We start from the raw sequence: 12,202 nt of genomic DNA, 5'->3' as shown, positions 1-12,202 counted from the left end.
AGCATTAAGGTTCATGCTCAATTGGGGCATGTCTACAAGGGAATGGCACAGTGCAGCAGCAAATTTTGCAGCGCCGCGCTCCGCAATTTCCAAAACACAGGGATGCGCTGTGTTTACAACAATATGGTGAACCCCTGGTTTTCCCTAGCACTAAAAACAGCTGCCTAGTGCCAACACAGACACCCTTGCGCCATAGTGTGTTGCAGGGAAAGATTCTTATGTGCAGGAAGGTGTCCCTTCCTGCACATAAACAATCAATAATGGTGAGTTGCTACTTCTATGTGTGCTGTATTCTGCAGCACACATCGAAATAGCAAATCACCAATACTTAATGCTTGTTTAAGTGCAGGAAGGGAGACCTTCCTGCACATAAACAATCGTTAAAGGTATTTTGTTCTTTCTATGTGCGCTGCAGAAATGCGGAGAAATAAAGGTATTTCTCCTCGTTGTGTAACTGCATATGGCTGGGTTAAAACTGGAATGGCATGGTGAGCAAAAAACACGATGGATTTAGGCCCAGATCTCTGTACTGGGGTGAATGTATGACATTGTTCTGCATTCTGTCCATCAATTGTTCTTTTTGCGTTTCTCTGCTTGTTGTGCCAATCCAATGCCTGCTTTTGCACGGCATTAGTTTTTGATGCTACCTCAGATTTACAGAGCCTTGTAAATCTGGGGCAGTGTCAAAACGCATTGGGTGTTGTGGTGGAACGCCCACAGCAACATCCACTGCACGCCCCTTTCACTCAGAGACCTGCGTGAAAGGGTGCCATATTTACAAATCAGCGTTAAGCCGTGCAAACTGGAATAACTCCCCTTTGTAAATAGGCGCAGAGTATTGCGCCTATTCGATAAAAATGGCTTTCTGGTGACACAATCCCCTTGTAAAGATGGCCCTTGGTTTTTTGCATGAAATGTGTAATTGCAGTGAAACAACTATGTAATGGCCCCAGTTCAAATGTATGTTGCGAAAGTGTGCAATTTTGCAGGACTTGAGTGTTAGGCATGGGTTTATCATGCATTATTCCCCCTGCCCCTTTTTGTGCAGTTTCATTTGGTGGAAGGATTTAACACAAAGCCAGGTCACTGTGTTGTAGTAGATCGGGCTATGTTTGGAAACCTGTTGATGTTTGAGCTATCACCGACAAAGATAATTTGGGCATTGCTGCTCTGTGCCGAAAAGACATTTGTGCTTATTGATACCTTTAAAGACAAGGTGGCTGGGAGTTATTACTTTGTATTCATTGTTAGCTGTTACCGAATGAATTGCAACATTTAGTTGATTCGCATTGAAAAGTCACTGTTAGTTACCTCAGGCCCCAGACATGTCTGTGAGCCGTGATGACAACCCGGTTGAATCGTAGTGGAGTCTAGGGACTTTCCCAGGGACTTTAGAGAGGAGGAACGCCAGACAGGATCAGCTAAGGCTCGGGTGGGAGTCATTATGCATATATTGGGACTGAGAGAGCCGGAGAGATGTGGCGCGTGCACGGCCATCCTCTGTTTTGAGTTTAGAAAGTCTATGTTGCACTTGCAGCACATTCAGTGATATTTCTGTTGTCTCAAACAGTAAATCACGCCCAAACTTCAGCATAAGCCTTTCACAAAACAGCACAATGTGGGTGCATTTGTAAAAAGCTCCATGAAGGCGGATTGGACGGGTGAGCGCGATTCTCTTGTATGGCCTGGGGTGGAGTCAGTCCAAGCGCTGCACGGATCGCTAAAAGTAGAAACAGGATCGCTCTGGAAAGGACTCCGATCAGTGCCACTCGAGTTAGCAGCACTTTCCTGGCTGCCAGGGACAGGGTAGGATAACCTGCCAGTTTGGGAGATGGTTTGAAGGTCCGAACAGCTGTTCATCTGATGAAAGTTGCCGCAGAAAAGAAACAAACACGAGGAAGTAAAAGCCCGCGGTAACCACCTCGCGCCTGTGAGATTCATTATTCGAGTTTCGCATAAAACTGAAGCCAGGCCTGGCCCTCGGGGATTGTACGAAGAACAGACTCCCTTGGAGTGAAAACCTACGTAGAGCAATCAGTCGGCGAGATAGCTCAGTGGACAAACGCATCATCTGTAGATGCGCGCAATCTACGGATTCGAGTCCAAGCAGTCACCCAGGCTAGCTGCGGGGTCCCATCGCTGGCCGACACTAAAACGAACGCGAGTTTATTTAATTAGTATTTTCTTTTTTTAATGGAAATGCTTAAGTGCACGCGACCAGCTTGAAATACAGCTGCTATCGTATAATTGCATTTGCAGCTGTCAAGGGTACTATCAGGTTCAGCGCAGGAACTCATAATTCATACTTTAATATCACTCGTGTTATTTTCACATCATCCAAGTCGCAATATATTTCTCAGATCGATAAAAAGATACCACATAAAAAAGTCACTAAAAACTAATTTTGATTATCGGCAAGTCGAACGCCCTTGAGGAGGGCCCCCGAGTCCGTGGAAGCGTCCAGTCCCAGGCAGATCTCAGCTCGTTGTCACCTCCCAGGCCCCGCCTGGACCGGCAGGTGCTGTTTTATTTGCCAGGGAAATGAGTGATTTGTTGGAAGGCCTGGCCCCGTCTCCTGCCTCGGGTCATTAACTTGCTGCTTTCTCACCCGCCCCCACCGCACGAGCTCCACTTGTGCCCGCCTACCGGCAATATGTGGGCACAGGGCATGCCACCGCTCTACACCTCTCCTGGCGGTACGACCAGGCTTTCTTTTATACCAGTACACCGTGGATTCCTTCACGACGGCATGGCACGGCAAACCCTGCCCCGAGGGGGCGCTGCACACTCACCACAAGATGCAGAAGAACACAAGGTGGGTGCCTCACGGGAGACCCCGGGACAGCTGGGTTGTAGGACACACTTGTGTGTGTCGCCAGGGGAACTCTGGTGATGGAAGAGAATGGGAGAAGGTTCAGGCAGAGGGAATAGCTTGGGGAGTGAGAAAGGCAGAGATATTGGTGACGAAATGAATAAGATAATGAAAATATTTAACATCATGTGTCTAGCGACATCCTGCGTAGACAGATTACCAGTTTTTACTATCCAGCATAGACAGATTGCATAAAGCTCTCCAATGACTTCAGTGGTCCTTGGTGAGGGGGTAGATGGCATTCATAGTTTCACTAAATGCAATTTATGCTCCTTGGAAATAATCTGTTCTCCGCTTTAGGTAGGACATGCATTTCCACATGCTACAGATCACTGCTGGATTTTCAGCCACATTAGAATTCATTGTGAGCAGCCTCTTCAATCCAATGGGACCCTTAACAGAGGCTAGCAGCCCATTCGGAATTACGAGATCTGAGGAGACCCTTCAGATCTCTTGCTAACAACCCAAATCTCTGGTTGAAACGTTTCTTAAAAAAGAATATGTGAATAACCACTAATGAATGACGATGTGAAAAATAACATGGTGGCACCTGCCAGGTCGACATGGCAGTTTTAAACTGCACACACAGACACTGCAGTGCAAAGTTTGAGACATGGTTGCAGGGCTACTCATGTGGGTGGCACAATCAGTGCTCCAGGCCCACTAGTAGCATTTGACATTCAGGCACGGGCACACCTGGTGCACTTTACTAGGGACTTATTAGTAAATCAAATATGCCAATGATGGAAAAACCAATTACAGATATATTTCACACAGGGTGCCCTTACTATTTAGCACTGATCAGAAGTGGTAAAGTTCCCACAGTTCAAAAACCTGCAAAAACAAAATGCTGCATGCACACAGTCAAAAACAGGAGGTCAGAAGCAAAAAGAATGATGAAAAACACGGCAAAGATGCCAGGTCTAACAATCAGCATGAGGCATAAACCAATAACGTATTGAGGAGGCCGTTCAATGGTGTGGAGTTTATTAAATCTGAGACACTGGTTGTGACGTTTGACACTTGCATGTGAATGACCACCAAGATGGTACCTATAGGAAGGACGGCTGGATATGTTCCTGAGCACATTTTTTTTTTACTGCAGAAAAGCATCAGTCATTCTCACAACTGTGGGTAAGAGGTTTGAAAGTAATGATTTCTTATGATAGTTCACTACTTCTTCTAAATTCTTGAAGAGTTCACTGGCAGAATTGTTTACTTGCGTGTTGCAAGACTGAGAAGCCCTTAGGCTGTTTTTTTATATTTGCTCTTTAGGCCCAAAGAGAGGAATTACTGGGGAATGGGGATTGGACCCGGAATTGCTGATTCTCCGTAATTCCTCATTTTTAGTGGACCCTAATAGTTCACCTAGCGATGTGCCAGATTCTTCCCACCTCCGGGGTTACAGGTGCCCCCAGTATCAGTAAACTGGGAGTGGGGAACTCTGTCCAGCCTTGGTCTGCATTCCAGGCAGGATAACTTGATAAGACTCCTCATGTGATATCCCATATATAGTATTGCTACGCCTGGAAGCCGTTGTCATGTCTTCTTTTATTGTGTGGTCTTTCTTATACAAATGTTGCAAGAATTAGAGGCTTTGCAAGCTAGTGATTTTGCTTTATTTTTATCTGGCAACGCTCACTCTTCACCCAATAATGATCATTTTACAGATGCATCTTAATTTCTCAAGAAGTATGCATCTGAGTCATTGTGCAACTTTTATCTGTTTTTTGGACTGGACTTTTTAGGTCTAGCTCCTGTAAGAATGCAAAAATGGTCCTAGACATGGCTAGATAGGCTTCAGGTCAGACCTCGTCATACAATGTTTATTGTTCACTGTGATTCACATTTCGCTTCCTCTGACACAAACAGAATGAACCAGTGGGTCGGCGTACTTTAGTAATTTGCTGCCTTGCAAAGTGATTGACAGCATTTACCCCAATCACATGTGCACATCACACTAAAGTGAAATGCCAGTACTGCTGGGCCAGTACTTTTTTTGACAATTCACTTTACCTACCATTCGTTATCCTTTTGTAATTTTTTTGTCATGCTTTTATATTTAAACTATGGCTTCAGATTACAGTGTTTCCAATTCAATAGTAGATTTTCTTTGAGGCAATAATAATATTAAAACTAAAAGTGTTTTAATATCTTTTCTAAGTACACTAGCCTTCTAGGAAGGAAACTTGGCGTTCTTTTAATGTTGAATGCATTGTTTAATTAATTTTTACATTTAAAATATGTATTGCAAGCTTACGGCTGCACTGCTTATGTAGTGGCATATTTAATTTATTTCTTCTTTTTTGTTTATTTACTTTATACGGTAGCGATAAAGGAGGTAACCATGGCCAGGATGCCTACGTCATATCTTTTGCCTTTGCCAGTGCTTGTTTCTGATTCGGGTGCAAGCTTGATCCAGACGAAGATAATAAAAAGCTGATTTTCTGTTGAAACTGCTGCATGGGCTGCTAGTTGAATCTCAGGAGCACGATCAGAGAGGATCTTGTTCCAGGAGAATGTGTAGCTTTGCATTTCTGACACAGATATTACTCCATGGTGCAGTAGTGGGATATTTGCCTCTTCCAAAACAAAAATCGAGTCCAAAATACGTACTTTTTGCTTTCTAAATACGCATCGTTGGTCTAAGCTCTTTTTTCCATTAAATTAAGTTTTAGGAGAGGCTGTGGAGGCTGTTGCTAGGGTTCAGCATCAGTATTTTACTTATACTAATAATTTTCCTAGAATTGTCTCCCAGGGGTGTTTTAAGTCTGTCTTGCCGAATTATCGATCAAATAGTCAAATATACTGAATTTCGTCCTAATTTATTAGGAGAGCGCAGTCTGTCTGTCCTGAAAGGTCTCAAAGCGAGCACCGGTTGTCCTTGAAAGTACTAGTGGTGGTGACTGCCTTAAAAGTGCTAGCGACGGTTGAGTGCTGTAAACACAGGACCTTTTCCTGCAGGTCTGTCCCAGACATTCTACTGGTGACGTATCAGCTCTGCAGTCCCACATTTAAGAGATTAGCCGATTGCGACTATCATTCTGACCTGGACAATGTGATTTGCATTATCATGGTGGAGTTCACTGGCTGCTTGTTAACTTGAAGTACTCCCTAGATGCTCCCTCTGTTTCGGCGATTACTTCCTCTAGCTGGTGGTTGCAGCCGAGGGTGTCTGAAATGTCTCACTTAGTGGAGCACAAATATCCCACTAGTTAAAGCTGACCACAGGGCAGTCGATTTTTAGACTGTCGTATTTGATTAGATATAGTTGTAATCTGAAAAGTATTGCATGTATTCTCACACAAGTACTACACATCCCCCTGAAAGTTTTAGTCTTCCAAGCCCTGATTCACAAAGGTAACTTATACTTTTGAGTAAATTTACATTTTTAGGTAAGGTTACCACTTTCCTATATTTGCACTTTTGTAGTAATTTAGGGCTTGATTCCCAAAGGTAATCTGCACTTCTGAGTGAGTTTACTGATTTGTGATATTCACAAAGAACACCTTTGTAATAACATTGGTATGCACAAACTACAAGTTTAATTTTACTAATAGTAATATTACAACTGCAGAGATTACACAGCCGGTGCAGAGAACTCCACACATAAAAAGATAAGACAAGCCTATCTTCTTATGTGCGGAGTTTCCACAGTCGTGAAATTACTATTACTAAAACTAAACTCATAGTTTGTGAATAAAAATAAATAATCCATTTGCACGCAAGTATACGTTTTCCTTTGCGAATCAGTCCCTTACATTTTAGTAGTAATTTAAAACTTTTGTAGTAAGCCCTGTACTAGACATGACCAACCACTAATATGGCAACACCCGCCAATAGAAAACAAGCATTGGCATAGCCAATAGGTCTCGCTTTTGGGACCTTAAAAGTATTTAGCCATGCAACAGTTGTTGTTGCACCAAGAATATTGTGCTGCATAACTAAATACTTATAAGGTCCCAAAAGCGAGACCTAATGGCTATGCCAATGCTTGTTTTTTGTTAGGCACGGACTTGCGCAGAATCACAGGATGTGAGCAGACGACGAGACTGGAATATGGTTTCCCAGTTTCAAATTCTATTTGTTATGCTAACACAGCATGGGGGACTTTCTGCCCCACGATGTGCACCTTTCTCTGTAAGCGTTCTAAAACTCGTTTGGGTGGAGTTCGCACTTTATACGGCAATTAATGGAAAAAGTGCAGTTGTAGCTAAACGTAGGTTTTTCGGCAGCTTTCTTTTCAACATCCCTAGCTTCTTGGTGCCTTTCTTTTCAATGTCCCTGTAACTTTTCTGCATAACTTTATTAATGTAGGAGAATTGCTTTCCAACATCCGTAGTCATTTGATGCTCTTAAATTAATTAAAAACAGGCAAAGAAACCCTGAGTAAAAATAACAAATAAAACCAAAAGAGGAAGCCTCTTCTAATTTTCAAGCTTGTCAATGAGGGATCACTGTTGTGCAACACTGCAATATAAACTCACACACACGACCATCCACAGATTAGCTTAAATCATAGCTCAGATCAGCATTGCTGCAGAGAGACTTTCTAGATATTAAATTGCTGCATTCATCATTTTTCCAATAGACAGTCCTTGAAACTTCGATACGGTTTCTCGGGTGGATTGCTTTTACGTAAGATCTTACTGCCATCTAGTGGTCTTTATTAGTAACACACCAACACTGAAAATGTGCGTTACTAGAATTAAAGCGTAACCAGTACAAGTGCACGCCTCGCGCGGCAGCAGGGGGAGGGGGCCTACGCGATTCCCTTGGGGGAGCGAGCAGCAAGGCGCGATGATTGCGACCATATGGCGCCACCATATGGCGCCGCTCGCTCCCGCAAGGGAATCTCCGGACGTGTACGCGTTGCCATTGGAAGCAATGCAACGCGTACACGTTTTTGCCCTCAAAGCTGTTCCGACGGCTAAAGGTCTTTCCCATGAGGCGCATGCGCGCTGCGTAGGCGAGACCTAAAAATAGGGGAGATACCACAAAAGTGTAAGTTACCACAAAAGTGCGGTTTGTGAACAGCACATTCTTGTATGCTTTGTAGTACTATTCTAGTTTTACAAAATCTACTACAAAATGCAGTTTGTGTATAAAACCCTTAGTATTTATGATAGTACATGTATATTTGCAAAATAGCTTATCAAAGTACGAATAGTATTAATTGTATTGTATCATAGTATTAGCTTTAATAACTGCATATAAATCACATTTATCAATGTTTTTACATTTTAAAGCCTACTTTTGAATAGGTCTGGGCGGTGAACTCTGCTCCGTTCATGGAGTTTTCCGCACTTCGCGCTCTGAGGAGTACGCACAGTTCTAAAATGCAGAGGGTAGTTTTTCTCTCACTGCCACTCGCAAACGTCAAGTTGGCAAGCGCGGGTGAGGAAAATCCTCCTCCCGGCGAGATTTCTCAACGCGGGCGTTCAGATTTCTCAGTGCGGGCGGTCGCGCAAGGTCATGACCGCTCGCGTTGGGAAACCTATCATTCGTGTTGAGAAAGCTGCCGCTCGAGTAGAAAATCTACTTGCGCATAAGAAAAGAAGTAGCTTGTTCCTGCATTGCGCATGGTGCCGTTTGTGCTGATTTTACAGCACAAACTTCGCCCAGCTCTACTTTTCAATGAATACATTTGGAAAAGCAATAATAGCACAGCCAGTATATTTAGCACGCAACTCCGGTTCAGCTGAACCAAGTTTTTATTCAACAACAGTCAAAAAATGATTAGGAGTGTTTTAGAAAGAAGATAGAATAAAAGGACAACAGGTGGATAACCAAACCAGAACCAAAGAAAATAGAACAAAGTGAAATAAAAGGTCAGAATAAGAAGTATATTGGTTGATACAAATAAGAGGCAGCTGTTTCTATTCAAAACATTTGTGGATACATAGACTCAATCATTGTATCAGCAATACGGAAATATTGTCTGCCTCTTTAATCAGGTCGATGGTGTTTCAACCCTTTAGGGATAATAGGGTCACATCAGGACTCAAATTGCCTGGGGTTGGATAGAAATGGAAAGTGCAACAATTATTAATCCAATGGAATTCTCCGGAATAAATCCTGGTAGGTGGATGAGAGTCACTATCTCTTGAGGGCGGCAATACCTTGTAGCCCACTGAGTGTAGTTCCTTGGTGGACAACAAGTTAATCAAAAAAAGGGCATATTCTAGGTGGAGGGCTGTGTTCAATAGATAGACTCTGAAGGAGCACAGGTAGCTCCTGGTGGCATGGACACTCCTATAAGGATAAGGATGCTAATCCTTTCTAAAACACTCCTAATAATTTTTTGACTGTTGTGGAATAAAAACTCGGTTCGGCTGAACCGGAGTTGCGTGCTAAATATACTGACTGTGCTATTGTTGCTTTTCCATTGGTTTTCTTGGATTTAGTCTTCACAGAAAAATCTGTGACATTCAAAATTTTCTCTAGAGTGAGTTCCATGTGAACGCCTGTTTCAATGATCACTTGATACATCTGTTGGGTTGCTCTTGTTGTTTTGTTAAATACTGTTCAATGAACGCATCAAATCCCATTATTAAAGTTCTCATCAGTCATTTATCCATTTATCTAGGCATCCATCCATGTACTCCAACCTTCAGTCCATCCACTCACATTTCCATCAATGCTCTTAACCTCTATCACATAAACTATCTATTTTTCCAATCACTGCCCTTTCATCCTATGTTGCCCTTTCACCAGTACTCTATTTGTGTACTACGCCACATCCTTTACACCTGTCAATCATGCATACACTTATCCATAAATCTGTAAAGGCATTCCTGCACTCATGCACTCATTCATTGGTCCATCAATGAACTCCCTTTTCCATCCATGCATGGAAATGCTCACCCATTGACTACCCTACCCCATTTACTGCTTCTTTTCTCACACTGTTTGTCCTTTCCCTTTCCCCCTCACATAGCCCTTACATCCTTTAACCATGTATTCATGCACCCATTTATCTGCCTAAATATTCATGCACTCATTCACCCAACCATACATATATACACTCATTAGCTCATTTAATCACCCATCCATCTATCTATTCACCTAATACATCATTATTATGTTTATCCACCCACATATTCACAAACAAATAGCACTTTCACCAACAAGCCAGACCTATTGGCTTTGCCAAAGCTTGTTTTGCATGGTAACTGTTGGACTTGGCCCTTTTTGCAGGGTTATCCCCAAACGTTTTGCTTCATCCTCCTAATTTTCCTGGCCTGTTTTTGTTGGCTTTAGGACTCTGGGTACTTTACCACTACTGATCAGTGCTAAAGAGCATATGCTCTTTTTTTAGGTGGAGCCTGAGTCAGCGCGCATGCGCTGCTCTGCGAAACTTGTTGTGGTGGAGTAGCAAATAGAAGCCACACCCACTCTCCGCCTATATTTGCCTTTGGCTTGTGTTCTAAATGCTGGCTTCTGATTTGTAAATAGGCTTCTTAATCCCTCCTTAGTACCGCCTCCTCTTCATTTGTCACCGGCCATGGCAACTGACCCCTTTACTTCGAGTGTTACATGGTACATGTTATTTAGACTGAGAGCACTCTTTTCTTTAATGACGTTCTCCTACTGCCTTCTTTAGTCCCCCCTCCCCACCCACACTCCCGTTGTATGTGCCTTCTTGACCCGCCCACCCGTGTCCATGCCTTCTCTCCTCCCCCGCCCTCTCTCCCATTGTCTGTACCTTCGACCCCTCCACCCACACATTGTCCGTGCCTTCTCGCCCCCACCTGCCCGTGTCCGTGCCTTCTCCCCTCCCATTGTCCATGCCTTCGACCTCCCCCCACCCTCCCATTGCCTGTGCCGTCTCCCCACTCCCCTGCCCTTCCTCCCGTTGTCTGTGATGACAACCATTTGCAATGCAATAGGTCTTGCGTAAATGCGAGACCTACTACATTGCAAATGCTTGTTTTTTTTAGTTATGTCTTTATTAGCATTTTTCTTAAAGTTATTCATTTCCAGGTTCTTAATTATAGCAACCCTTCTATAGTAGCTCTGCAAGTATTTACAATTCTATCATTGGTTGTTTACTCCTATAACACTTTTATACTATACTGATGTTCATTCAGTCATTTCTGTCTTGATACAAGATCGTCTGCTAGGAAGAGCTGTAGTTTTTTCACCCAATAAAACTATATCCTGTTTTCCTGAACAGCAAAACTATCCCATTTCCTGGGAAACCATGCAACTAAGCACCTAAAGTGCGTAAGCTCTCTGAGTAAATTCTGTTTATGGATTGATGTTTCCATGATTGGCATATTTAATTTACTGGTAAGCCCCAAGTAAAGTGCACTGAGTGTGCCAGGGCCTGTAAATCAAATGCTACTAGTGGGCCCGCAGCACATATTGTGCCCCCACAAGAGTAGCCCTGAAAAGGTATCTCAGACCTGCCACTGCAGGGTCTGTGCACAGTTTTAAACTGCCATGTCGACCTGGCAAGTGCACCCCCTTACCAGGCCCTAACAGTCCCTTTTTCTAACATGTAAGGCACGCTTATGGTATGCCCAAGATATCCCCCTTGGCAGGGTGCAGTGTGTGTGTGAAAGGTAGGACATGTACTGGTGTATGTGACGTGTCCTAATAGTGAAATACTGCCAATTTTGTTTTTCACTATTGAAAGGCTATCTGCCCGATAGGATAGAATAGGAGATTCTTTGAAACATCTTACAAGTATAACTTCCCATTGGGACAAGATAGAGAAATACATTTTAGGCTCTCTGAACTGAGAATTTAATAAACCATATTTTAGTAAAGGTGGCTTTTAAATTGGGTGTTTGAAAATGTCACTTTTAGAAAATAGGCATTTCTTGTTTAACCATTCTGTGTGCCTCTGCCTGTTTGTGGATTGACTGTCTGGTTTTGGAGTGACAGGGGCTGGGGATGTGCATTCCCTGTAGACAGCCACTGGGGGCTAAAGTGTGCCCCTGCCCTTACTGGATGACTGAGAGATGAGCTAAATGGGGCGTGGCTGCATTTAGAGTAGTGGGAGGAGATTTCCCTGCAACTGAATAGGGCCTGTCTCCCTTGCACAATGCTGTCTCCACCCCATGTGGTCACACTACACCAGTGAGGACAGAACTGGTTTGGACTGGGCTCAGAGACCCTTGCACAAAGAGAACAAAGACAAAATGGGGTATTAGTATGTTATACCCCACATTGTACTTCATCTTGTGTTAGATTATATTTGCGTGGTGTAGTTCTTTAAGAACAGAATGTTAGTGCAGTTGCCTGGGAACGTGGTGTGGGCATTCTTTGTAACTGTTGGAATACATACAGAAAAGCTGTTTGTTGTAAGCGGTGTTTCTC

The 12,202-nt window shown here is 43.3% G+C and overlaps 1 protein-coding gene across 9 annotated transcripts in view; it reads left to right on the top strand.

Moving 5' to 3' along the window:
- The window catches only part of MCTP1 (multiple C2 and transmembrane domain containing 1), a 2,372,456-nt gene that overhangs the window by 277,478 nt on the left and 2,082,776 nt on the right, over positions 1 to 12,202 (top strand). For 3 of the 9 annotated variants that reach the window (XM_085632488.1, XM_085632483.1, XM_085632484.1), the window contains exon 1: positions 2,663 to 2,815. The exons of 4 other annotated variants lie outside the window; for them this stretch is intronic. In XM_085632488.1, coding sequence (XP_085488614.1) covers positions 2,669 to 2,815 — 147 coding nt within the window. In that variant the 5' untranslated portion in view covers positions 2,663 to 2,668. Of the gene's footprint in view, positions 1 to 2,650; positions 2,816 to 12,202 lie in introns of those variants that run through there. 2 more of the 9 variants (XM_085632482.1, XM_085632481.1) reach the window with 2 other exon arrangements.

Source organism: Triturus cristatus, chromosome 2_1, assembly GCF_964204655.1.
Source record: "Triturus cristatus chromosome 2_1, aTriCri1.1, whole genome shotgun sequence".
Lineage (NCBI taxonomy): Eukaryota > Metazoa > Chordata > Amphibia > Caudata > Salamandridae > Triturus > Triturus cristatus.
Note: the sequence above shows the minus strand (reverse complement) of the source record. Positions and strands in the feature narration are given on the sequence as shown.